The 23,529-nt window shown below is 33.1% G+C and overlaps 2 protein-coding genes and 1 long non-coding RNA gene across 8 annotated transcripts; 2 read left to right on the forward strand and 1 right to left on the reverse strand.

Annotated features, from left to right (window-relative positions):
* On the reverse strand, positions 1-3,858 carry LOC107940232 (basic leucine zipper 10). 4 transcript variants are annotated; one of them, XM_016873675.2, is made up of 7 exons: positions 3,380-3,858; positions 3,208-3,283; positions 1,844-2,039; positions 1,427-1,502; positions 1,212-1,337; positions 847-891; positions 449-527 (listed from the first exon to the last, which is right to left on the reverse strand). In XM_016873675.2, exons 1-6 carry the CDS (start codon positions 3,836-3,838, stop codon positions 865-867), a joined length of 960 nt encoding a protein of 319 aa, XP_016729164.1. In that variant the 5' UTR covers positions 3,839-3,858; the 3' UTR covers positions 449-527; positions 847-864. The 4 variants fall into 4 exon arrangements, with proteins under 4 accessions (XP_016729162.1, XP_016729164.1, XP_016729165.1 ...); XM_016873676.2 differs by lacking the exon at positions 449-527 and adding an exon at positions 539-754; XM_016873673.2 differs by lacking the exon at positions 847-891 and having other exon boundaries at positions 1-527.
* A 7,174-nt stretch (positions 3,859-11,032) lies between these two features.
* LOC107940224 (uncharacterized) lies at positions 11,033-12,571 on the forward strand. The gene is made up of 2 exons (XR_001695389.2): positions 11,033-11,363; positions 12,308-12,571. It is a non-coding gene; the product is annotated as an uncharacterized lncRNA (long non-coding RNA).
* Positions 12,572-17,828: 5,257 nt separating this feature from the next.
* LOC107940218 (factor of DNA methylation 1) lies at positions 17,829-20,638 on the forward strand. Of its 3 annotated transcripts, XR_005916980.1 has the most exons (5): positions 17,829-18,050; positions 18,259-18,422; positions 18,982-19,097; positions 19,368-19,459; positions 20,140-20,638. XR_005916980.1 is itself a non-coding variant. In XM_016873657.2 (4 exons), the coding sequence occupies exons 2-4, from the start codon at positions 19,076-19,078 to the stop codon at positions 20,287-20,289; spliced, it is 264 nt and encodes an 87-aa protein (XP_016729146.2). In that variant the 5' UTR covers positions 17,833-18,050; positions 18,982-19,075; the 3' UTR covers positions 20,290-20,638. The 3 variants fall into 3 exon arrangements, 2 of the variants coding, with proteins under 2 accessions (XP_016729146.2, XP_040954620.1); XM_016873657.2 differs by lacking the exon at positions 18,259-18,422 and having other exon boundaries at positions 17,833-18,050; XM_041098686.1 differs by lacking the exons at positions 17,829-18,050; positions 18,259-18,422 and having other exon boundaries at positions 18,442-19,097.
* Positions 20,639-23,529: the final 2,891 nt, after the last annotated feature.

Here is a 23,529-nt window from a genome sequence, read left to right on the forward strand (position 1 = left end):
TGGTCAACGCTGAATGAAGATCTTAAATACAAAAATGCACGTGAGAATGATCAATGTACATGAATAGATTTCAACCAATAGTTCGTACCAACAGCTAAAGCTAATATTTAGCTTTGCTTGTTGTTCGTGGCAGCCCCATGGGGTAGTCCGGGTTCCCAGCCAGGCATGGGCACGCATGGACTCACACAAGGGCCAATCTGCTTTTGCACGCCTCTCGGCGTATGCTGCAATGCAGATGTTTTGTTAACATTTTCCACTCCTATTTCGGTTTGTGGATTCACGATAGGAGTAACCAGGTTGTTGCCTGTGAAACTGTTGTCTAGTCTCGGGTGATGGATGGGAGCAGCAATGTCAGGAACTGGTTGGTGAAATAGCTTACTAGTGTTCGGCGGCAATGGCATGGAACCTGTGGATGATTCCAATGGGCTGCTAACAAAAGGCACGGGTACACTAGGTACACTGGGCCTAGATAGAAGAACGGGGTTAAGGCCAGTCACTCGCTTAACTGTTTCTTCAGCCATTTTGACCTGAAAATTTCAGAATACAACAATCAAAACCTGACAACCCGGAAATAAAGTTTACACGGATCATAAACAATAGTGACTTTTAGCAAGAAGTAAAATAGTTAAAAAGAACTATAATACTCTTGCAGCAGTTTCAGGCATAAAGATGCATGATTGTGTTTCACAGTTGGCAACAGTCCAAACACTGACATTAGCATCTGATGTCCAAGATGGTAACTTCGGTGCATTAACTAACACACGAGACCATGTCAGTATTTGTTGTATAAATTTAGATAGACAGACAAATCATGAACAATTTAAGTATAAGGACAGTTGAACACACCATAGAAGTAACAGTGTGTCAGTACTGGACATGTCCAGCAGATTCCTGAAATGAAGCACATATAAATCGCCAATAACCAAATTAATCCCTCTTCGCCGAGAGATTTGCTGCTAATATATTCTGCAAGCACATTTACAGCTAAATCCTTCAATTTTAGATGATGAAGGAATTTGAATTGCCCATGGCTTTTCAAATTTTGCCACAGACTAATCTTCACAAACTTCTGGTGTCACAATAACATAATCTCCTGTCATTTATTTGGAAGTAAGTTTTCAACTTTCAGGAGGACCGTATATTAACTAATTGCAGAGTAACTCTACCAGGATAAGAAAATGCAACTTGGACAAGGATGATGGCTTGCTTACCTTTGCTCTTAATGTCTCAATATCAGCCTTCAGAATTCTATTGTCAACGGCAGCTTCATCATACTTGTGATTCATGTCAGTTAGACGCTTAAGTAATGAGGAATGCTCAGCTCTTAATTGACCAACCTAAGGAAAAAAACACTTGCAGTATAAAACAAGACAGCAAAACAGAGTGCATGAGACCATAGGAGAAACGGGGAATGATGTGGCAAAACCTGTGTTTCAAGTTCATTCATTTGTGCTTGCTTTCTTCTTCTAGAGCGTCTGGCTGATTCTCGATTTGACCGCATTCTGGGGCATCACCAAAATACAATTAGTTAAAGGCAACATTGTGATTGCATAAAATTTGAGTGAATTAATTCATTCATGCATCTGGTAGTTAGGAAGTGACATGCACAAGTTCTATTTGCTAAATGAATATTTGATCCTGTCCAAGATAACTAATTGGTTCTTATAGCTGTTACTTAAAAACTAGTAAAGAAAATACATCACTAAGATTAAGACTGAGGAAAAGAGATAAACAAAAGGAAAGTAAACACAGTAAGCAAAAGAGAATAATAAACAGAACAGATACCATTTCAAACACCTCAAACCAATCACCAATACAACAAAACAATACAAAACATGAGTACCTCCTAGCACGCTTTGCATCAGCCGGATCCATGTTTTCGGTGGTTTCAGTATCTCCTTCAAGTTCACCATCATCTGAATCTTCTCTTGATGACCCACTTGTGGCTTGCCTCATTTGTGTCCCTGATTTTTTTTGTGTAGTTGAAACAGCCGAAATACCAGCATCAGGTTCACCCTGTTCCTGTGTCTTTGAGGAACCTACAATGATAGAATTTGTATTAAAAGATCAGCAAGATTTAATGGTAAGTAGTTACAGGAAGAGGAGATATTAAACAAAGAGCTATAAGCTTCTTTAGTATATCGTTTACTGTTCAGATCTCAGAAAATGTGAAGAAAAAGTAGGAAGTTAAATGAAGTGAAGAAAAATGAAATATAAACAGAATGTTGCTTGCCTTGTTTGAATGCCTACATAAAGTTTATTGGAAACTAATAAACTTTATGAAAATATGGTAAACCAAGTTAATTCCATTTTATATATCCCTCCATCAATTTCTCATTTTCCTTTCACTCTTCCGCAAAACATAAATTGGAGAATGAATTGCATTATACTTAATGAAAACATGGACTACTACTATTCTTAAGTATAATCATGCATGATACATGCAAGACAGCTGCTGCAACAACAAAGAACAAAACAAACATTGCTGGAGTTAACTTAGAAGGAAGCAAACTGCATAAACATTCACGTCATGCATTCTGCCACTAGCCTTCCCCAACAAATCAGATTAGATGAAATACATTCAACTCAATCCCACATAGACTTGTTCTAGTACATCAAGGAGTTGACTGCCATATACAAAGTTCTTTCTATCTAAAGTTATTGTTTAAAGGTTGCAACCTAATATTGCAACAACACAAGCTTATAAACAAGACGCTGTTAATCATCTGATATTTGACTATTAGTGGCTTACCACCAGAACTCTAATATTTAATTTCAGAAAGTGAGAAACCTTCGTTAACTCTCAAAATACAAGTATCAGTAAGAAAAAAATGTTCTACACTGACTAAAACGCAATCTAACTATTGCTAAGGATTAAAAAAAGCACCTCTGAAGTGAGTCGAATTAGCATGCATAAAATTTTCCTAGTTGAGCAAATGAAAATAAAAAACAGATGAAAAATATAAGAATCTAATTGCAGAAATCGTATGCTGATTTTTCTTTATAAAGAAAAAAAAATTCTCTAAGGAATTGCAGTCAAATGTGGTAAAAAAGATGTCAACAAATAAGAATAAAACAACCGTAAGCGTTCCTCCTCAGTCTAAAAAAGTTCCATCTATTGCATTGGATGATAAAAAAAACAATCTAAAGAGTCGGATTCATTTAAAAGAGAAGCCAAAACAGGGACATTTTATAGTAAAAGGCTACCTTGAACATAGGATCCCGACTGAAGCGCTTGATTTTCAGCTTGCGCAGACGAACCTTCTGCCTTCACAGCCGACGCCTGGATATTTTTTTTGGTGCAATATTAGATTTCAATTTTTATTTTTTGGAGAAAGAAAATCCAATTGGAAAATTAAGATTAGAGATAGAATAATACACGAGAGAGAGCAACAGCAGCGCAGGCTTGATGGAGCTTGTTCTTAAGGATCGCGCGGTACTCATCCGCGTCAATCGGTACCGTCGGTGTCGAATCGGACGGCGGAGGATTAAGATTATTAGGCTTTTTTACCTCCACCGCGCCACCATCCCCGTCACCATTTTCAGATTTCGAAACCGGCGCTTGAGGTGCCGCCAAAGACGTACCAATCACATTCTCACCCGCACGTGACCCCTGGATCGCCGCACCAGCACCAGAAAATTCTTCTAGAAACTTCTCTAACGCCCACTCCGATTGGCTTCGGCTCATCCCCGCCGCAGCGCCTGTAGCAGAAGCCACCCAAAAAGGGTCGGAGAAATCGTCAACTGAGAACACGCTATTCATCGTTTTCAGTGAAATCTTCTTTCCTCGGCGATTTGCAATTTGCGTTTGGTCTTGTTTTTCTTGTCGTTCTACCATTTATGCGGTAACAAACAGCAAATATCTACTGCTTTTTTGTCTACAAATATATATCCAATAATAGTACGACACGTTGATAACAAACTTTGGCCTTTCGTAAACGTGTTAGTTTATTAGTGAGTGATGAGGATGGCTATGTCTGGAATCTGGAACACTTGATTTTGTCAAGTTTAATGTGGCCCAATCTGTGGGCTAAGACCGAAAGAAAGTAAAGGAGAAAGAGGAGAGGAGCCCATGAAAATTGTACTTATTAGATACAAGATTGAATGTGGGGTCCATAGTCGGCAAATTTGTTTGGACCAAAATGTGACATCGTTTACTTTACATTTTATGTTGTAGTGATTAAATTGGGTAAATAATTGTAAAAAAAAAAAGATAATATAATTTTTTGCTCGTAATTAGATCTAGTTTTATATTTGTACTTTTCTTTTCGTTTTAGTTTTTAAACTTGACAATTAGATTTATTTTAGTTTTTAAGTTTAGATTTTGTCAAGATTTGATGATGTGATTAATGTTATTAGAACGAATCGTATTTAAGATCTGAGAATTGATTCATATAATGGTTGAACAAAGGGTTTGAATTGATTAAATAAAAAATTTCTTGAAATTGGTAAAAATAAAAAATCAAAACAAAAACCGATTGTTGAATTAATATTTTTTTAGATTTTTGTAAAGTTTAATTCTTTATTTATTATTGGTTTGAGAGTCGAATCAATCGAATAGATTGAATCAAGAACCGATGATCTAACTTGTTCAATCATCGGTCCAATTATTAAAAAACTGAATGTGGCACTCTAAGATTGCACCATATCGTTATCTAAAAATTTATATAAAGTTTATATAATTTATTTAATTTTCATTATGAATTTAAATTCTTATTGTAACAAATTTTTTTCTGTCTTTTGACACGCTTTTCTCTTTGTCTTTTGACACGCTTTTCTGCTCTTGTTAGCACGTTTCTTTTCTTTTTCCAAATTGTTTGAACAAAAATTTTTGTCTTAGTTTATCTCTCAGTGATTAGAACATTAAGAAGTCTATAGCAGGTTTATCAATTGACGATGAGGAGGAAGAAACCATCCAATTGGGGGTAGAATCATCTGATCGTGAAATTTCGTATGCCAGTAGTTTTGTGGGAATGTTTCTTACCTCAAGCGTAGTCAACTTCCAAGCATGAGATCAACGTTGGCAAATGTTTGGCATCCAATTGGGGGAGTCTCAATCTTAGATCTGGGAAATTGAAGATTCTTATTTCGTTTTTATTTTGAAGTTGATGTTGACCGAATAGAAAAAATGGTCCATGGAATTTTAATTCCCATCTACTAGTGCTGCATCGATAAAGGAAGGGGAAAATCCTCTGGCTGTCCAACTAAACTGGGTTGATTTCTGGATGCTTATATATGATCTTCCACATGGTTTTATGTTTGAGGTTGTTGCAAAGCAGTTAGGATGTTTTATTGAGGTTTTCTTGGAATATGATGCATCGGATATTGAATTGAGATACAAAAGAATAATGGGGATAAGGGTGCGAATTGATGTTAGGAAACCACTGAAAAGGAAAAAGAAGCTCGCTTTCTCGAATGGTCCACCTATTTATATCCGTTTTGAATATGAAAAACTCACTCTATTTTGCTTTCTATGCGACAAATTAGGTCACAGTGAAAGTTTTACTCGATTAGAGCTTTTCATCTGAGACAATATTATGAGTTTCAATGGGATATTTCTTTACGGGCACAATTAAGAAGAAATGTGACATGGAGGAGTAGGTGGCTAGTAAAGGACGGTGGTGGTGAAATTCCAAATTATGGAAACTCCACAAATAAATCGGAACGGAGCAATATTGGGGTGTCACAATCTTTTCCTGTAACACCCCTAACCCATATCCGTCTCCGAATTAGGGTTACGAGGCATTACCGAACAGACACAACCATTTCTTTTTAAAAAAAACAAACAAACTGATCACAAACATAGAAATTAAACCATATTCACATGGCTAATTATATTATACAATCCAAATCTAACCAAAATCATACTCAAACCTATACATGCCATAAGATCAAGTTCAAACTGTTAACAAAATACCAAAAGAAGTCGATAGTGTGATAGACTAAGCTGACGATCCCCGAGCTCGTAACACGTCTCCAAAATCTATAAACAAATAAACAAAAACAATCAAAGTAAGCTTCTATAGCTCAGTAAGTTTATAGCATATCCAAAATACATATAAACAATCATTTGTATTATCATTATATACCTAAAAATCAAGTTATATACATCATCATTATTCGCATATATAAATTCCAAATATACTTATCATTGCATTTCATTGAATGCATGTTTATGATCTTTCATATACATATGTCAATAGCAAATAATTATACTTATCAACAACATGTGCCGAATGCACATATAAATATACTTTAGTTCACATATGCCGAACGCATAGATATATATACTCACCAGACACAAAGATTCAAGCTTTTATATGCTCATCAAAAACATAGCAACAGATGTTCATATATTAATCCAATATAAATAACCAAATCATATACATATATATTCAATGTATGCAATCACTTAATTAAAACAGATTCAACGGCACATAGCCTGCTAGACTTATAGCCTGATTCAGATCACCGGCACATAGCCTGCTAGGTTTATAACCTGATTCAGATCACCGGCACGTAGCCTGCTAGACTTAAAGTCTGAAAAATTCACCGGCATTAAGCCTGCTAGGCGCTTAGCCTGAAAATCTCAATTTCACAGATACAAGGATGATTTCTCGTATATTTCTTAATAGCAACACACGTTCATAACATTTATATATAATTCACAATCTCAACTCTATCCCAAGAAAATTTGTAGTCCATGTTCGAATCATACAAGCATTTAAAATTTATACTTTTAATTCAATGCAAATCTCAAACATATATATATACATTCAACCATGTATATCAATATATAATTCCATACCTAATTTCAATACATATACGTTTAATTTTAGCTCATCAAATATACAATAGATGTACATTTATATATATATGTACATATTCGAACTTCATTTATGCATATATATATAACACTCATACTTAAAATTCATTACAAGAACATATACATATATGTAAGCATGCTTATTCAAATATAGCATATACATATAAATTACAATTCACATATACATATCTATTTGAAACTTCTCATACAATCATGGGTTACATAGCTTTAAATAAATCCAAGAGTTTATACATATATATACCTACATATATATATTCACACCATATATATATATTATACATTCCTTTGATTAAAATCAAGAATTTATACCTATGCAACATTCATACTTTAACTAATTTCAATAACTTTTATATATATATATATATGTATATATATTCTAGCATTATATATATACATATATATACATGCTTATTCGAATATCAACTATACTCTTATACATTTCTTACCTTTATTTCAACCCATAAATCTATACAAGATTATACTTGTATATTCGAACATGCTATATATGTAAATATCATCCATACTTCAAAATTTATTCAATCAATATACTTTTAATTATAGCTCAACACCAAATACAATTAGTATACATGAATAAATATTAACATAATAAATTTTAATTGCTAATAGACTTACCTCGGATATCAGTGGACACGATCGACTATTCGATTACTTTTGTTTTTCCCCGATCCAAATCCGTTTTCTTCGTTTCTTGATCTAAACATAATCAAATTTAACCTTTTTATTCATCAAAACATTCAATTAAGTCCAAAAATACATAAATGAGAAAATTACTATTTTGCCCCTAACAGTTTACACTTTTTACAATTTAGTCCTTTTTGTACAAAACATAAAATACACAAAATTTGCCCTCACTAAGCTAGGGTCGAATGTTCCTTGTCTTCATACTAGTCCACACATTTCATTTATTTCACATTTTAGTCCCCCAAAAATTTAATTTCACAATTTAGCCCTATTTACTCAATTTCACTAAAATTCCAATACAAAACATCTTAATCTAAAACATATCTTTCATTATCCATTATCAAACATCACAAAACACAATTATTCATCAATGGCATAGCTCAAAATATTCATCAAAATAAAAAATTCAAGCATGGGTCGGATAGTACTCGAAGCAACGATCTCAAAAACATAAAAATTATCAAAAACCAAACAAAACATAACTTGAATTTGAGCTTCCAAGTGACCGAATGTTCCTAACCTTTTTTCCTATTTCTTTTCTTTGAGTTTCGGCAATCACAAAGATGAACATGGCTTTCTTTTAGTTAAATTTTTAGCATATAATAATTTATTAACCTTTTACTAAAATAACCTTAAAAATAAACAAACAAAACAATATAAATTAAGGTCACTTTTGACCATTACCTTCCACTATCCTTTAAAATAAACTAATTGCCCTTTAAGGACCTCATATTAAAAAGCTATTATCAAATAAACACTTTACGCATTAATATGCAAATTTCACATTTTATGCAGTTAGATACTTTTGTTAAATTAAACACACAAACAACAAAATTAATTCACGAAATTTTCACAACATCAAATTTATATATAATAAACACGAAAAATAATATTATAATATTTTTTCACTCGAATTTGTGGTCCCGAAACTACTATTCCGATTAGGGTCAAGACCGGGTTGTTACATTTCCTGTTGATCAATGAGTAAATTTGGGATTACTCTCCAACATTTATCTTTCAACAAAAAGAAAGTCTAATGTACCGTCAAATCTTGGCCCAGTAAAGTTGGGTGAATTGGGCCAAATTAATAATGATTGTGGGAATAATTTTGATGAGGAAATTATAGTTTTTTATGATGAAAATAGCTCAATAAAACAAAGTTATCGGCTAAAATGATCTCGTTTTCAGTCAAATGCTTCAGGAGTTTCTTCTAAGGATGATTCGAATTAAGCCTTGGGAACTCTGATGCAGGTACCAAATTCAAGTAGATTGGCAAGCCTTGTCAAACAGGCCAGTTGGACGCAATAAAACTCTTAAGCTATAATGTTCGGGGTTTTAGGAGGCTTCAAACAGTTTGTCGTCTCTAACATATGCTGAAAGATATAAATCCCTCTATGGTTTTCTTAATTGAGACAAAATTGCAGGGTTCTCATATGGCAGAAATAAGAAGTAAGTGTGGATTTTAAAATGGGATCAAGGTTGATTCGGATGGTAGAAATGAAGGTTTATCAATGGGCTAGAATAGTGATTGTAATGTGTCTCTCAAGTTATTCTCGAGAAGTCACATTGATATCATGATCGATGAGCATTTGGATGGTTAAACGTGGAGGTGTACGAGGTTTTATGGAGCACTTGAGGAAAATTTAAGGGAGACATCGTGGAATTTGCTGCGTTATTTAGACGATTTTCCACAAATCCCCTAGCTAGTCATAGGGGACTTCAACAAGATCGTGTATTAATCAGAAAATAAAATAGGGTTAGCCCGATGTGAGAGTCAAATGAGTAAATTCCGGGATGTTTTGTCTGATTATTCACTTATTGATTTGGGTTATTGTGGGCAATTGTTCACTTGGAAGAATGGTCGAACCCAAACAAACAACATCTAGGAACGTTTAGACCATGGTATTGTAAATACTGATTGGTGGAATTTATTTTAAAATTATAGAATGTTTCACTTGACGCATTCTTTCTCAAATCATTGTCTCCTTTTTCTTAATTCGAACATGGACAAGAAGCATGCTCAAATGTGGCATTTCATATTTGAGATTGCTTGGCTTTTGGAAGAAACTTGCGAATCTGAGGTTGTAAAGTTATGGGCTACTAGTTCGGGAAATGTTCCAAATAGATTAAAGGTAGTTGGAGTGGGTTTAGTTGTTTGGTTCAAAAAGATACAAAAAGAAATATCCTTGACAAAAAAAGAACTCGACCAACAACTCATTAAATTGAATGACGCGTACCCTAATGATGAGGTACTGAGAGATATTATTGTGACTAAATTATCCCTAAATATGGAGGATGACAATGAGGAGCTTTATTAGAAACAAAGAAAGACCCAAAGCTAATTGGATGAAGAATGGTGATCGCAACATGAATTTTTTTATAAAGTTGCAACGGAAAGAATAAGAAGGAATATGGTGGAAAAACTGTCGGATTCTAATGGGAACAGCTATGAAAGTAATAGGGAGTTGTTGTCGCTTGCCACCAATTACTTTGATTATCGTTTCTTATCAAATGGAATCGAGAATGCCAATATCATTTTAGAGGGGGGTTTTCGTGTATTACTCAATCGATAAATAAAGATCTTGAGTGGAAATTTTCCTATGAGGAGGTTTGTCTGGCTCTAAAATCCATGAGTCCATTAAAGGCTTCTGATAATGATGGTTTGGGAGGTTTTTTACCACAGGTTTTGGAATATTGTGGGTAAGGAGATAACAAATTATTGTGTTGTATTGAGAATCTAAATGGGTTTAATAATATCTTAGAGTTCAACTATGTAATAGCCCGATTTTGACCCAAATCGGAACAGTGGTTTCGGGACCACACATCCGAGTCTGAAAAATATTTTAATATTTTTTTTCTGTGTTTATTATGTGTGAATTTATATATGTGAAAGTTTCGTGAATTAATTTTATTGTTTGAGTGCTTAATTTGAGAATAGGGCTTAATCGAGTAAAATAAAATTTAGTGGTTATTTTTAGAAAGGCCAAATAGTGGTTGTTCTTTTAATATGAAGGTTTCATGTTGCAATTTTGCCATTGAATTAATGAATGGACGGCACTATGTATATATTATATAGTTTTTATAGTAATTATAAAGGTTATAATAATAAATAATATATTATAAAGTTATTATAATAAAAAACAAACATAAGTTAAAAAGCCATTATCATTTCTTTTGTTTCTACTAACCGAATGTAAAAGAAAAGAAAAAGGAAAGAACAAGCTAAGGGTTCGGCCATTTTGAATTTTGATTAAGGTTAGTTCTTTGTTCGGTTTTTGATAATTTTTACGTTTTTGAGATCGTTGCTTTGTGTTCTTTAAAGCCCATGCTTCAATTTTGTGAATTGGTGATGATTTTGAAATTTGCCATTGATGTTAGCTTGATGTTTTTGTGGTTTGATGATGAAATATAAACTTTTGTTGATAGATTATTATGTTTAATTAAGTGATTTTTGATAAAAATGTGTATTAAGGATTAAATTGAGAAAAGTGTACAAATTCAAGGTTAAATGTGTGAATAAACTAAAAATATGGGCTGCTAGTAGTATGGGTAGAATTCGGCCTAACAAGGATTTAGTGAAATTTTGTGTATTTTATGTTATTTTGAAATAAGGACTAAATTGAGAAAAATGCAAAATGTTAGGGGCTAAAATGCAAATTTCCATTTATATGTTCTTGAATGAAAATTTAATGAAATGTTGAATAATTAAGTTAAATTTGATATTAATTAGATTGGAAAAAGTGGAAATCGGATTTGGATCGGGAAAATCGGAAGTTATCGATTAGTCGTTCCGGTCCGTTCGCGTTCGTACGAGGTAAGTTCATAAGTAAATAAATGCTGTTAAATTTGAATGTATATATGTTATATGTGCTGAATTTATCTTTAATAAATATATGTGCATATGCTGAATTGAATTTAGAGTTGGAGAACTAGTTACGAGCTTGAATCGATAGAATTACGACGTCCGAAAAGCCCCGTACGAACCATAGGAATAGTTAGGATACATATGTCATGACATAGGATTCCGATATATGTTATCGTGTAAGACCACGTCTGGGACGTTGGCATCGATTTGAGATTTATGTATAAGACCATGTCTGGGACATCGGCATCATATTTGATTTCGTGTAAGACCCTGTCTGGGACAGTGGCATCGATATTGATTACATGTAAGACCACGTCTGGGACGTTGGCATTGTACGATTTTTTTTGAGCTATCCAAGTATCCTATTTGATTCTGAACGGTTCAACGGGGTATTCCGAGAAATAAATGAGTATATGAGTGTGCAGCCGAATCAGGTATGTTTATGATGAATATGAATTTGAGCAATGAAAGTAAGTATGATTATGATTATTCGTTATATAATTTATGTGATAATGAGATGTGAATTGTTATGCTTATTCGGGCTTGGAAGTGTATAAAAAGAAATTGATATATTTTTTACGAATAAATTGTAATAAATGATCATGATTCGGTTGGTATGTAATGAAATTGTGGAAGCTTAATCCTACGAATGAGCTAATGGTAGATATATAAATTTAAAAAAAAACGGTTTATATGTCCATCCATAATTAACTCTAGTGAAGTTACCTAGTGTGGTCTTAAGAAATTGAGATTATGATGAATGTATATGTGGTTGAGATTTTTTTTAAATTCAGCTTAGTTAAATTGAATTATAAACATTATTGGAATGATTTATTTGCTTATGGCTTACTAAGCTTTCAAAGCTTACTCTGTGTGTTTTTCTTATGTTATAGAGTTTCGGAGACTTGCTCTGGTTGGAAGTCTTGGGAGATCTCATCACACTATCCCGTATTCATTTCGGTAAATAAACGCTTTGAGATTTGGTTATGTGGCATGTATAGGCTAGTTTTGATATATTTGATTTTTGAAATTTGTATATGTATATAGCCATGCGAAAATGGCTTGTTCATGATGCAAATGTTGGCAATTATTTTTGGTCATGTTATAAGCTTAATTGAGAGGTATGATTTATGGTAAATATGTTGTGATGTTGGTTATATGATTTGGCAATGAGAAGTGGTAAGTAGGGTATATATTCGGCTTATTAATTAACTTACTTTGGTGGCATGAAAAGTGGTATAATATGGTTTGGTAAAAGGGGTCATTTGAATATCTATAAATGACATATTGTTTTGATGTTAAGATATGAGATACTATGTTTATCTTATAGACTGGGTGATGGAGATGTTATGATTTATTGAGTTAAATTTGATAACCGAAAGGTTATTTTTTTTTAAATTGTTGGACATTTGAGATATGAATACATATGCCTATTTAATGTTTGCTTGTAGTTTCGTTTTAAAAAGGTCAAATCATTGATTCAATGATGGTTATAAAATGTGTTATATATATAGGTAGTTATATGTTCGGCTATGGTATTTGACTATTTAGGCTCGATTTTTGAATGACAAAGAATGTTTATGATCTAATTGATATGGAGGTTAATTGAATGATTGATTATTGAAAATATTAATTGGTTGTGTATATGAATTATAGGCATGATAATTCGCATGCGAATTAGGTATGGGGTTCATGTGTGTGGTTGAATATAACATGTTAGATATGCTATTTAGCTTGCAAATTAGATATTTTATGACTTGGCATTTGTATTCGAAAATGGTTAAATTTGATTTAGTAAAATGTACATAAGGTTATAATGTTTAAAATGCTATGATTTGGTAATTGAATTTAGAAATGACTTTTGGTTTTAGGGTGTTATGCATATGGTTGGATGATGTAAAAAAAACTTAGTTGGTCATGTATAAAGTTACCTAACGTTTTATGTGCAAATGGTTATTAAACTGTGAGATATGGCTAAATTAGTTTAACAGGTGTATGTATAATTTTTATTAAATATTACGTTTGTTATTTAGTTTGGTTTTGATATTTGATAGCTTGGCTTGAAAGTTTTGAATTAGCAAACGTAATTGAAATGGTTAGATATTGAAATATAGTTCATATAAGAGAATGTTCGATAAGGCATGATATGTGTGGTTAGATATGTGATTCGAATAAATGATTTTGACTTGTATGAATAAGAGGTTGGTTTATCAATTTATTTCGAAAAATTTTATAAGGGAGAATACATTACTGGGCCTATGATTTGTAAAGAATGTCTGTTTTGAACTGTGTTTTGTTTGGTAATACCTCGTAACCTTAGTTCGGCGACGGACACGGGTTAGGGGTGTTACAAACTAGACACGTATTGTCCTGATCCCAAAGGTTACTAACCCTTGACTTATGGCTTAGTTCATGCCAATTATTCTTTTGTAATATACTGTACAAAATCATTGCCAAAATGCTTGTGAACAAATTCTAAAAATTTCTTCACTATTGCATCGATAGGGCACAAAGTGCATTTGTTTCAGAAAGGCTCATCTCAAATAATATTCTAGTTGCTTATGAAGTTTTACATTCTATAAAAAAGAAAATGTCGGGGAAAGATGGGTCATTCGCTTTGAAACTTGACATGAGTAAAACGTATGACAGGGTAGAGTGGCCTTTTATAAAAATCATGCTTAGAAGGATGAGGTTTTCAGACATGTGGGTTCAAAAAATTATGAGGTGTGTTGGAACTGTTTCTTATTCTGTGGTCATGAATTGAGAGATGTCATTTCCTTCTCGCGGTCTTAGGTAGGGGAATCCAATCAACCTTTATTTATTCCTCATATATAGTGAGGGTTTCTCAGCCCTCCTAAGAATGGCTTCTACAAGTGAGGATCTTAAGGGTGTCCACATTAATAGGCATGCCCCACTTATCACCCACTTGCTCTTTGCGAGTGATAGCTTAATCTTTGAAGAGGCCGTAATAGAAAGGGTTAGAGCTTTTAATGACAGATTGGAGATTTATGCTCGTAGTTCGGGGCAATTAATAAATTTTGATAAATCAAGTACGTTCTTCAGTTCAAATGTCAGTGAGGAAAATAGAGAGAAGGTTTGCCAAATTTTGGGGGTAAATTCAAGCATTATTCCAGAAAGGTACATTGGACTCCCTTCAATTGTGGGGTAAAATAATAAAAAAAGAGGCTTTTAAGGAAAAATGAAAAATTGGTCAAAAGAGTGTTTAGCTGGAGTTTGAAAATGTTGTCTTTTGGGGGTAAAGAAGTACTTATTAAAGCGGTGTTACAGGCAATCCCTATGTATGTTATGTCTTGCTTCCTTTTGCCTAACTCCTTTTACAAGGAACTTGAAGTTGTTATCTCTCAATTTTGGTAGCAGAAAAAAGCTGGAAGGAATGGTTTACATTGGTGTTCTTAGATATCTTTGTGTATTCTAAAAGAGGATGGTGGCATAGGGTTTCGTGATTTATCAAAATTTAATATTGCTCTGTTAGCAAAACAAGAATGAAGATTGATGGAGAATCCTGGTTCCCTAACAGCAAAATTGATCCGTGCTAAATACTATCATGGTTCGAATTTTTTTGAGGCACCATTGGGATCAAACCCATCACTGATTTGGAGAAGTATATAGTGTTCCAAAGCTTTGTTAAACTCAGGACTTTGGTGGAGGATTGGTTCGGGGCACTTAGTCTCGATTTGGTAAGACTATTGGCTACCAGGTAAAATTTAAGCAAAAATTTCTACAAACCGGGTAGCAAATTTGGAACGAGTCAGTGACTTTATTCTACTAGATTCTAATAGTTAGAACCACAAATTAATCTTCTCAACTTTTTTGGAAGAGGAGGCAAATTCAATTATGAGTATTCCTATACCTCTAACTAACCAACCTGATAAGTTAGTCCGGTTTAGTGAAAACTCTGGCATTTATTCAGTAAAGAGTGGTTATAAAGCCCTTATTGAGCCTTCTAATTTGGATGCAATGGAGCAGTATAATTATAAGCAAATTTAATAAAGTGTCATAAAAAATCTATATTTTGGTTTGGAAATTTGCTTGAAACTTTATTCCTACATTCCAAAATTTGCATTTTAAAAGAACTATGACAGATAATAGATGTATGCGCTATCGTGATTATAGTGAATCAAATACTCATGTCTTCTGAGATTGCACGTTTACTAAGCAAGTTTGTTCAAAATTAAATTTCCAATGGTCAAGTCTAGTTGCAGATGCAAGTTTTAACGAATGGTAACAGAAAAGAAGAAATCGCTATTACAATATGGGCAATATGGTTTTTTCGCAACAAATTTTTACATAAAAGAAAAGTGTTAAGTGTAGAAGAAGTGATTACCTTCGTCAGAGGTTATGGGAGGGAGTATCGGGAGTTGTCATCAATGTTAAAGCATCCCAAGCCTAGAGTAATAATAAACTGGTATCCCCCACCTCCGAATTGGGTAAAGGTTAATGTAGATGCAGGGTTCTCTACAACAAAACAGAAAGCAGTATCAGGGTTCATTATTAGAAATGATGAAGGTCACCTGGTAAAATCGGTTGTATTGGATTAAGCAATTGCAATTCTTTGCGGAATTCAGTTCGCTTTAGAGATAGGCTTCATGCAATTTGTCTTAAAAAGTGACTCTAAGACCGTTATAAAAAATCTCCAATCGATAGAGGAAGACTACTTGGAGATTAGATCGATTATCTGGGGTATGAGGTAAACCTCTTCATGAGCTCGACCTAAAGGCTTGCCCGAAAAGTGGGAGGATTTGGGCAAAAAGATAGTCCCGAAAAATGGGCTTGGACAAAAAAAATAAGGCCCATTTTAAAAATGGGTCGACCTCGGGTAAGACATTTTTTGCCCGAACCTGGCCCAACCCGAATTCACTAAATGACAAAAATTTTGCTATTTTTTTGTTATTTTACTGATATTTTCTTGTTGTTTTCTCCCTATTTTGCTACCATTTCACTATTATGTTACTACTATTTTGTTGTTATTGTTTAGATATTGTATAACACTTATTTTATTGTTAATTTTGTTATTATTTTAGAGACATTTTCTTGTTCTTGGTAAGTTGCATCTATGTTAGTATTATTTAAGTATACATATTTTTTAAAATTTATTTTCAATTTGTTCAAAAATATTTATTTTAATGTTTTTAGTATTTTTGATGTATTATATATATTTAAAAATTATGTAAAAATAATATAATATAAAAATTAATATGGGCGGGCTAGGTCGAGTTTAGGTAAATTTTTAGGCCCACTTTTCGGGTCAAGCCGAGCCCAGGCCTTTTTTTTGCTTGGGCCTAAACTCAACCCGACCCATGATCACCTTTAATGCAAGGGCCCTAGCGAGGAATTTTTCAACATGTCGTTTCGAATTTGTTGCAAGAGAAGGTAACTCAACTGCACATGCAATGGAAATCGAAGGGATGAGAAGGTTAGAAGACTATTTTTGGGTTGAAGACGCACCGTCAAAAGCTATGGAGATAGCGAGTTTAGATCGTTGTTTCCATCAAGCACCGTAGTTACTCTCCTTTTCATTTCTGTCTCTGGGTTGAGGATACTCTGATTTTAAAAGCAAATCTCAACCCCCTCCCAATGTTTGGTTGCTCTGATCATCAAATGTGGGATGAATTTTGATTGTTTTGGGTTTCTCTGGTAGTTGAAGGTCTGGAAGAAGATTCTAATAAGAACCATAATAAATACATATATATGACGCATATACAAATTATAAATAAAACACTATAAATTGTCAGAAAAAAAATTAAATAGAAAAAAAAAGTAATCTAACAACAAGATCAATAATTTAAGTATTTTCTGGTTAAAATGAAATATTTTTGTTTTAGAGAAATTCATAAAATATTAAGTTAATATATAGTATTATAAGTTTCCCCATAAAGCTAGATTTCAATTTATTTCTTTTAAAAATCATAAAAATATAAATTAATATGTAACTCTCATGAAAATATATATATTTAATCTCATTCCAAAAAATCTAAGTTTACCCTTGGATACTAGTTAAAAAAAGGGAAGAACAACAAACTAGCTAAATATATAAACTATAGTTAGGATCATTGTTATAGTAAAAACCTCTGATGCTTCCATTTTTTTCCACTTCCATATTTCATGGTTCTCCGTGCACCTGCAAAGATAATGTGTGTTACTTTCCTTCAAAGATCCTATTGATGAACTTATCGTTGGTCCAGAATGTACAAGACTTGACTTCTAGTTGCAATAAGCTTGCGAGGGTGAAGCGGAAACATTTACAGCATGTTTGGTTGGGGGAATATGAATGTATTCCCCCAATTCAATTGGCCCACCACCAAATGTATGTTTGGTTGGGCTGTAATAGCATTACAGCCTGATTCCATTCAGGCCCACAGCCATTCCTTCCCTTAAGCGTTGAATAGGGATTCCATCTGCGTTTCTTTCCTATTTTCCATTTTCTGCCCTCAGCATCTTCTCCTACATTTCCTTCTTCTCCTACGTTTCCTTCTTTTCCAAATCTTCTCCTAGAATTTCTAAATGGCGGATTAAATCGCATTGTTGTTGTTGAATTAATCTTTACGGCGAGTTCTGTCTGGTTTGTTTCTTTCAGTCTTTCTTCCTCTCTCTCTGCCGCTCTTCATTTTCTACGAGGTAAGATTTTCGTCAATGGCCTTGCATCATTGATGTTCATTTTACTTTTTAATCTCCATCGTCTGCTATTCAACTTTCTAATCTTCATTTCTAACTTTCTAGTCTCCATCGTCTGCTATTCAACTTCTGTTTCTTTTTTCAAGTACCCAACTTTTAATTTTGCTTAACGAAGCCCTAAGAGTGTTTTTGTTTTTGCTTTTTTTTTCAGGCATTGAATTAAAGGGATTCAATCTGTCAATTGTAGTTTTTGGTGAAAATTAAAATATGGGGTCATCATCAGTAATAACCCTAGAAGATGTGTTGGAGTCATTGATGAATGATGGAACCATTAATGCTTTCAAGTTGAAGATTATAAATCAGCTAAAAGCCAATGTTAGTCTCTCAATAATCTCTTTTATATTCAACCTGGTTTTATCTGTGTATTTTTTATGTAAAAATAGTTCCTTGAACGATTTTCTGGGACAGTGCCCCTTAATTTTGTGTATTATCATGAAATTTTGCAATTTTACTGATGTTATTTATTTGAGCTCGTTTGATAATAGCTTGAATATGAATCTTTGTTCCTTGTTTGAATGCAATTAAGTCCTTTTAGTCTCTCTTTCTTTATGATGTTATAAAAGAGAAGATTTTGTTCTTTTTTATGGGTACTGGTTATAATGTTATATGCTTATCGTATAACCTCTATAAATGTTTGACTCCATCAAGCTTCAATGATTTGTTTATTATATTTATTGTTCTAACTTGGTTAAAGATGATGGTTAACTTAAGTTCTTGGGTCTCCATTAAAGTTGCTGATATTGATTGTGTGCTTTGCTGACATTACATAATTAATTAATATTGTCTACAAAACCTACTTTCATTGAATTTGAAGAGTAATGACTTATAACACTTCTCCAATGTATATGATATCTGCAATTTCTCTTTGCTATAGGAGGAGCTGAAGAACACAACGATCAAAATGGCAAAGTAGAGTAAGGTCCTAAACATGTCTGGTGCGGAGAAACAGACCAAAAGAGAATTGTTTGATGCACTTAGGCAGGAACTTGAGTGAGTCTTGTTGATCTTTCATTGTTCTTAATAGCTAACGCTCAATATTTCTTAGATCATTTCATGTACTTCTTTCATGTTTTTACCCCCTGAGCCTGAGGAGAATTGTTTGGTGCACTTAGATGTTCATTTTCTACCATGAGCTTTATGTTTTGGTAACCCCTCTAGGTCTATGGCTACTCTCAACTGCCTGTTTAGATGAGTTACAATTCAGAGAAGTTAGGCTATCTAAATTTTAGTTCTGACAAAATTCTTTTATTTTTCTTTCAGCTCATGGTGACAATTTTGCTGCGAAAAGAATGAGAAAGCTGACCCAAAGGAGAGTTGTTGATTATACTAGTATTGTTGTGCGATATATGCAGGTATTTTTTTCATGTTTAGTTGTTTTCATAAGCGTTTTTTTCTATATCTTTCTATAAGTTGTTGCATGGTCTTGGTGAATCTGATTAACATGGATGCTTATGTTTGTTCTTAGATGGCTTAAATGTCTCTTCATTATTGTGGTTGTTGGCCTTCTCTTTATCAATATGGGCATTGATTATTCAATGTACTTGGCTGCTGTATTTTAAAGTTTGCTTTTTTTCTTCTGCTGCCTTTTGCTCAAGTTTATTATTCAATGTACTTGGCTGCTGTATTTTAAAGTTTATAAAGCTCTGTAGCACTATTATAGCCATAATTGTATCTTTATGATAGCTTAACTTATGGAGTTGTGTTTCAGATTGCTGCTGGAAAATCCATTAATATAGAGGCAAAATTACTTGCTCTTGCTTGCCATTGATGTATGGTGTTAAGATTTTCTTTTTTTGCTTCATGGGAAAAATATTAAGTTGATGTCTTTTTATGTCATATTTTTCCTAGTTGCTAAGAGTAGCTCCTCTTTATCATAGTTTGGACCAATGCCAATTGACTTTTTGTTCATCACTATTCAGTTATTGCCTACTTTATCTTGGCTTAAGACTGAATTACGTTTGCCTAAGCCTTGGATTACTATGCAGACTCTAGCAACTGGTCATAAAATCAATGTTCTTTTTCTTTTATGCAGGGTTTGCCAGAATTGTTGGGTATTCGCACTAATATTGGATTAAAGAGAATGGGAGAGCTTGATCCAAAGGCTTTTCATGACACTTGTAAGTCGCGATTTCCTCCTGATGAAGCAGAAATTCAGGCCACTACTCTATACTCATCATGGTAGGAGAATCTGAAGAATCCAGATTGGCATCCAATTTTCAGGAGAAACTAACAAATCTAAAGCTGGAATGGGGTGAAGAGATTTATAATGCAGTGGTAACAACTTTGAAAGAACTCTTTTGTATTAACTTATTGTAGTATGCTTGTAGTTGAAGTTTCTTATAGTGAACATCATGTTGTTTATTCGGCAGAAGTTTCAAAGATTTTAGTTTTAGGAGAAAGTATGAACCGTGGTTATTAGATTGGGTTTTCAAATATGATTATGTTAACATTTTGATCAAACATTATGAACAGTTCTCTTGTTAATGTTTTTGAACTCAAAAATAATTTAAAGTGTGTCCATTGTTAGGTCATTTAATTTTTGTATGATCATTTAAGGTAAGAATGTAAATGAGATTAAAAAAGAAGTTGAATTTGATATGGTTTTTAGCGGTGTGAAATAAAATATTATTTTTATAGTATTATATATTATGATTTTAGTAAATTCATATAAGAATAATTATATTAAGAATTTTATTAAATTATATATTTTTATTAAATTATGTTTAATAATAATTATTTTAAATTATATTTTATAGTATTATATATTATGATTTTAGTAAATTCATATAAGAATATTTAATATTAAGAATTTTATTAAATTATATATTTTTATTAAATTATATTTAATAATAATTATTTTAAATTATATTTTATAGTATTATATATTATGATTTTAGTAAATTCATATAAGAATATTTAATATTAAGAATTTTATTAAATTATATATTTTTATTAAATTATATTTAATAATAATTATGTTAAAATATGATTAAATTATTTATTATTTATATTAATAATTTTATTAAAATTTAATAACAATAACAATAATCATTTACCTAAAAAAATTCTGCTAAGGGTATTCTAGTCATTTTAGTTTTTTTCCTTATGCTATTACAAAATCATTCCATTCAATCAAACATAAGAATATTATTACAGATCTATTTCATTCCATTCAACCAAACAATTGAATTACTATTACGCCTCTATTTCATTACAACTTTATTCCATTACAGCGAACCAAACGTGCCCTTAGTTTATAGGTGGGTTTTTTTTTAATTCTTTATATCTATTTTATATTCATATTTACGGCTACTTTTTCATTTTTTTAACATGTAATATGTTTTATTATTATATTCTTATTTATAAATAAGTATAAATAAGTTGATGAATGAGGGAATTATGAACAATTTAGGCATGATATGAAAAGTAATGATCGTAGAAAAATAAAAATACCATAAAGGTAAATATGGACAAAATACCATAAAAAGCCATTTTTTTAAATTTACCGAAATGGGCCTGATATTTTATTATTTATCGGAATTGCCATTTTTCTCCAAAAGCGTGTCCACGTCAGTGCGATGTCAATCGCGTTCCTGAGGGTGCGCTTTGCTTACGTGGACGAAAATCGCTCCCTCAAGGGTGCGTTTTGTTACCACGTAAGCGCTCCATTGGGAACGCGTTTTGCCCGCGCTTGAATAGTAGCAACAGCTACTTTTTTGACCGTTGGTGACCCCCCCAACGGTAAAAAAAACTATAAAAACCCCCCACCTTCATTTTTTTTCACAAGAAATCATTTCTCTCAATTTCTCTCTAATATTCTCTCAAATTCCTCTAAAATTTCTATTTAAAAGAGCTTCAATTTTTTAATTATTTTTAAAATAGTTTTAAAATTTATTTTTTTGAATTTTTTTTATATCGTAAAAATTTGTACCAATTTAGCAATGGCTGGGGAATTGATTCGTCTTGATGACAAGCATATATTCGTGGAATAAATGAAAATAGTAAGTGTTAAATTTAATTTTTAAATATTATTTAAGATTTTTTATTTATGCAATTTTAAATAATTATTATTTTATTATTTGTTATAAAAGTCTGTAGATTGGATATTACAATGTTATATCATCAATATGCATGGTCCTCCATCACCGTTGGTAGAGAATTACCTGCGGGAGGCGGGTTTTTGGCACGTGGCGACGGTAGGCCGGGGATGCAAGTTGGACCCGAAACTCATCAGTGCGTTGATTGAGAGGTGGAGACCCGAGACGCACAGATTTCATCTTCCATGTGGAGAGTGCACTATCACTTTGGAAGATGTCAATTTGCAATTGGGTTGCCAGTGGACGGGTACGCAGTCACCGGGTCTATTCAATCTGGTGATATAGGAGCGGTATGCTACGAGCTGTTGGGTGTTATTCCGGAGAATATTAACGGAGGTCGAATCGAGATAGGCTGGTTACGAGACACATTCCCGGATCCGAATGATGATTCAACCGAAATAGAAAGAATCTGATATGTTCGGGCATACATTCTTCAGATAATTAGAGGTTATCTGATGTCGGACTTGTTACGGAACCTCGTGCATCTAAGATGGCTGCTGAAACTCGTTGATTTTCAAGCAGTTGGTGAATTTAGCTGGGGGTCTGTCGTGTTGGCAACATTGTACCGGGAGATGTGCGGGATGACGTGACTGAATAAAGCGAAAATCGGAGGTTGCTTGTCACTACTGCAGTCATGGGCACGATTTCGCTTTCCATTTTTACGTCCTTAAGTGGACCAGCCGTATACATTCTCACTTATAAAGAGGTAAATTTTATATTAGATTTTACAATTATTACGTAGATTTAAAATATAATCGGATGCTAAAAATTTATTTAATTAGGTAGAACCATCCGGTAAGTTGTGCTCGATTACCTACCTCTCTTGAAGATATAGAGCTTCTATTGGACCAACGGTCGGAAGCACAAGTAAGTATTAAATAAAATAGATATTTCCATAATGAGATAGTCGATTGGTATTTAGTATTTAGTACATAACTAATATTTCCATCATGGTCATATAGTTTGAATGGACACCATACGAAGATCCGGTAATTCAGGCAATAATTCCGGATGAGTACTTTTAAAATCGAAACGGTTGGCATATGAAAGTCCCATTGGTCAACTTTGCGACTGTGGAGATGCACCAGTTGGACAAAGTATTACGACAATTTAGATTCCGACAACCGATTCCCGTGGCACCTGAGGTGTTGGATGATCATCACAAAATCGACCTACGTCAATTGCATACGGATTGGCCGAGATTCTGGTCACACTACATCCAAATGTGGGAAGATCGGTATGACTATATACCTACTCGGGAACCGATCATCATTCCAGAGTTAGCGTGCGTGCCGAAATATATGCCATGGTTTAGGATCTATGGG

Source organism: Gossypium hirsutum, chromosome D08 (genome assembly GCF_007990345.1).
Source record: "Gossypium hirsutum isolate 1008001.06 chromosome D08, Gossypium_hirsutum_v2.1, whole genome shotgun sequence".
Classification (NCBI taxonomy): Eukaryota; Viridiplantae; Streptophyta; class Magnoliopsida; order Malvales; family Malvaceae; genus Gossypium; species Gossypium hirsutum.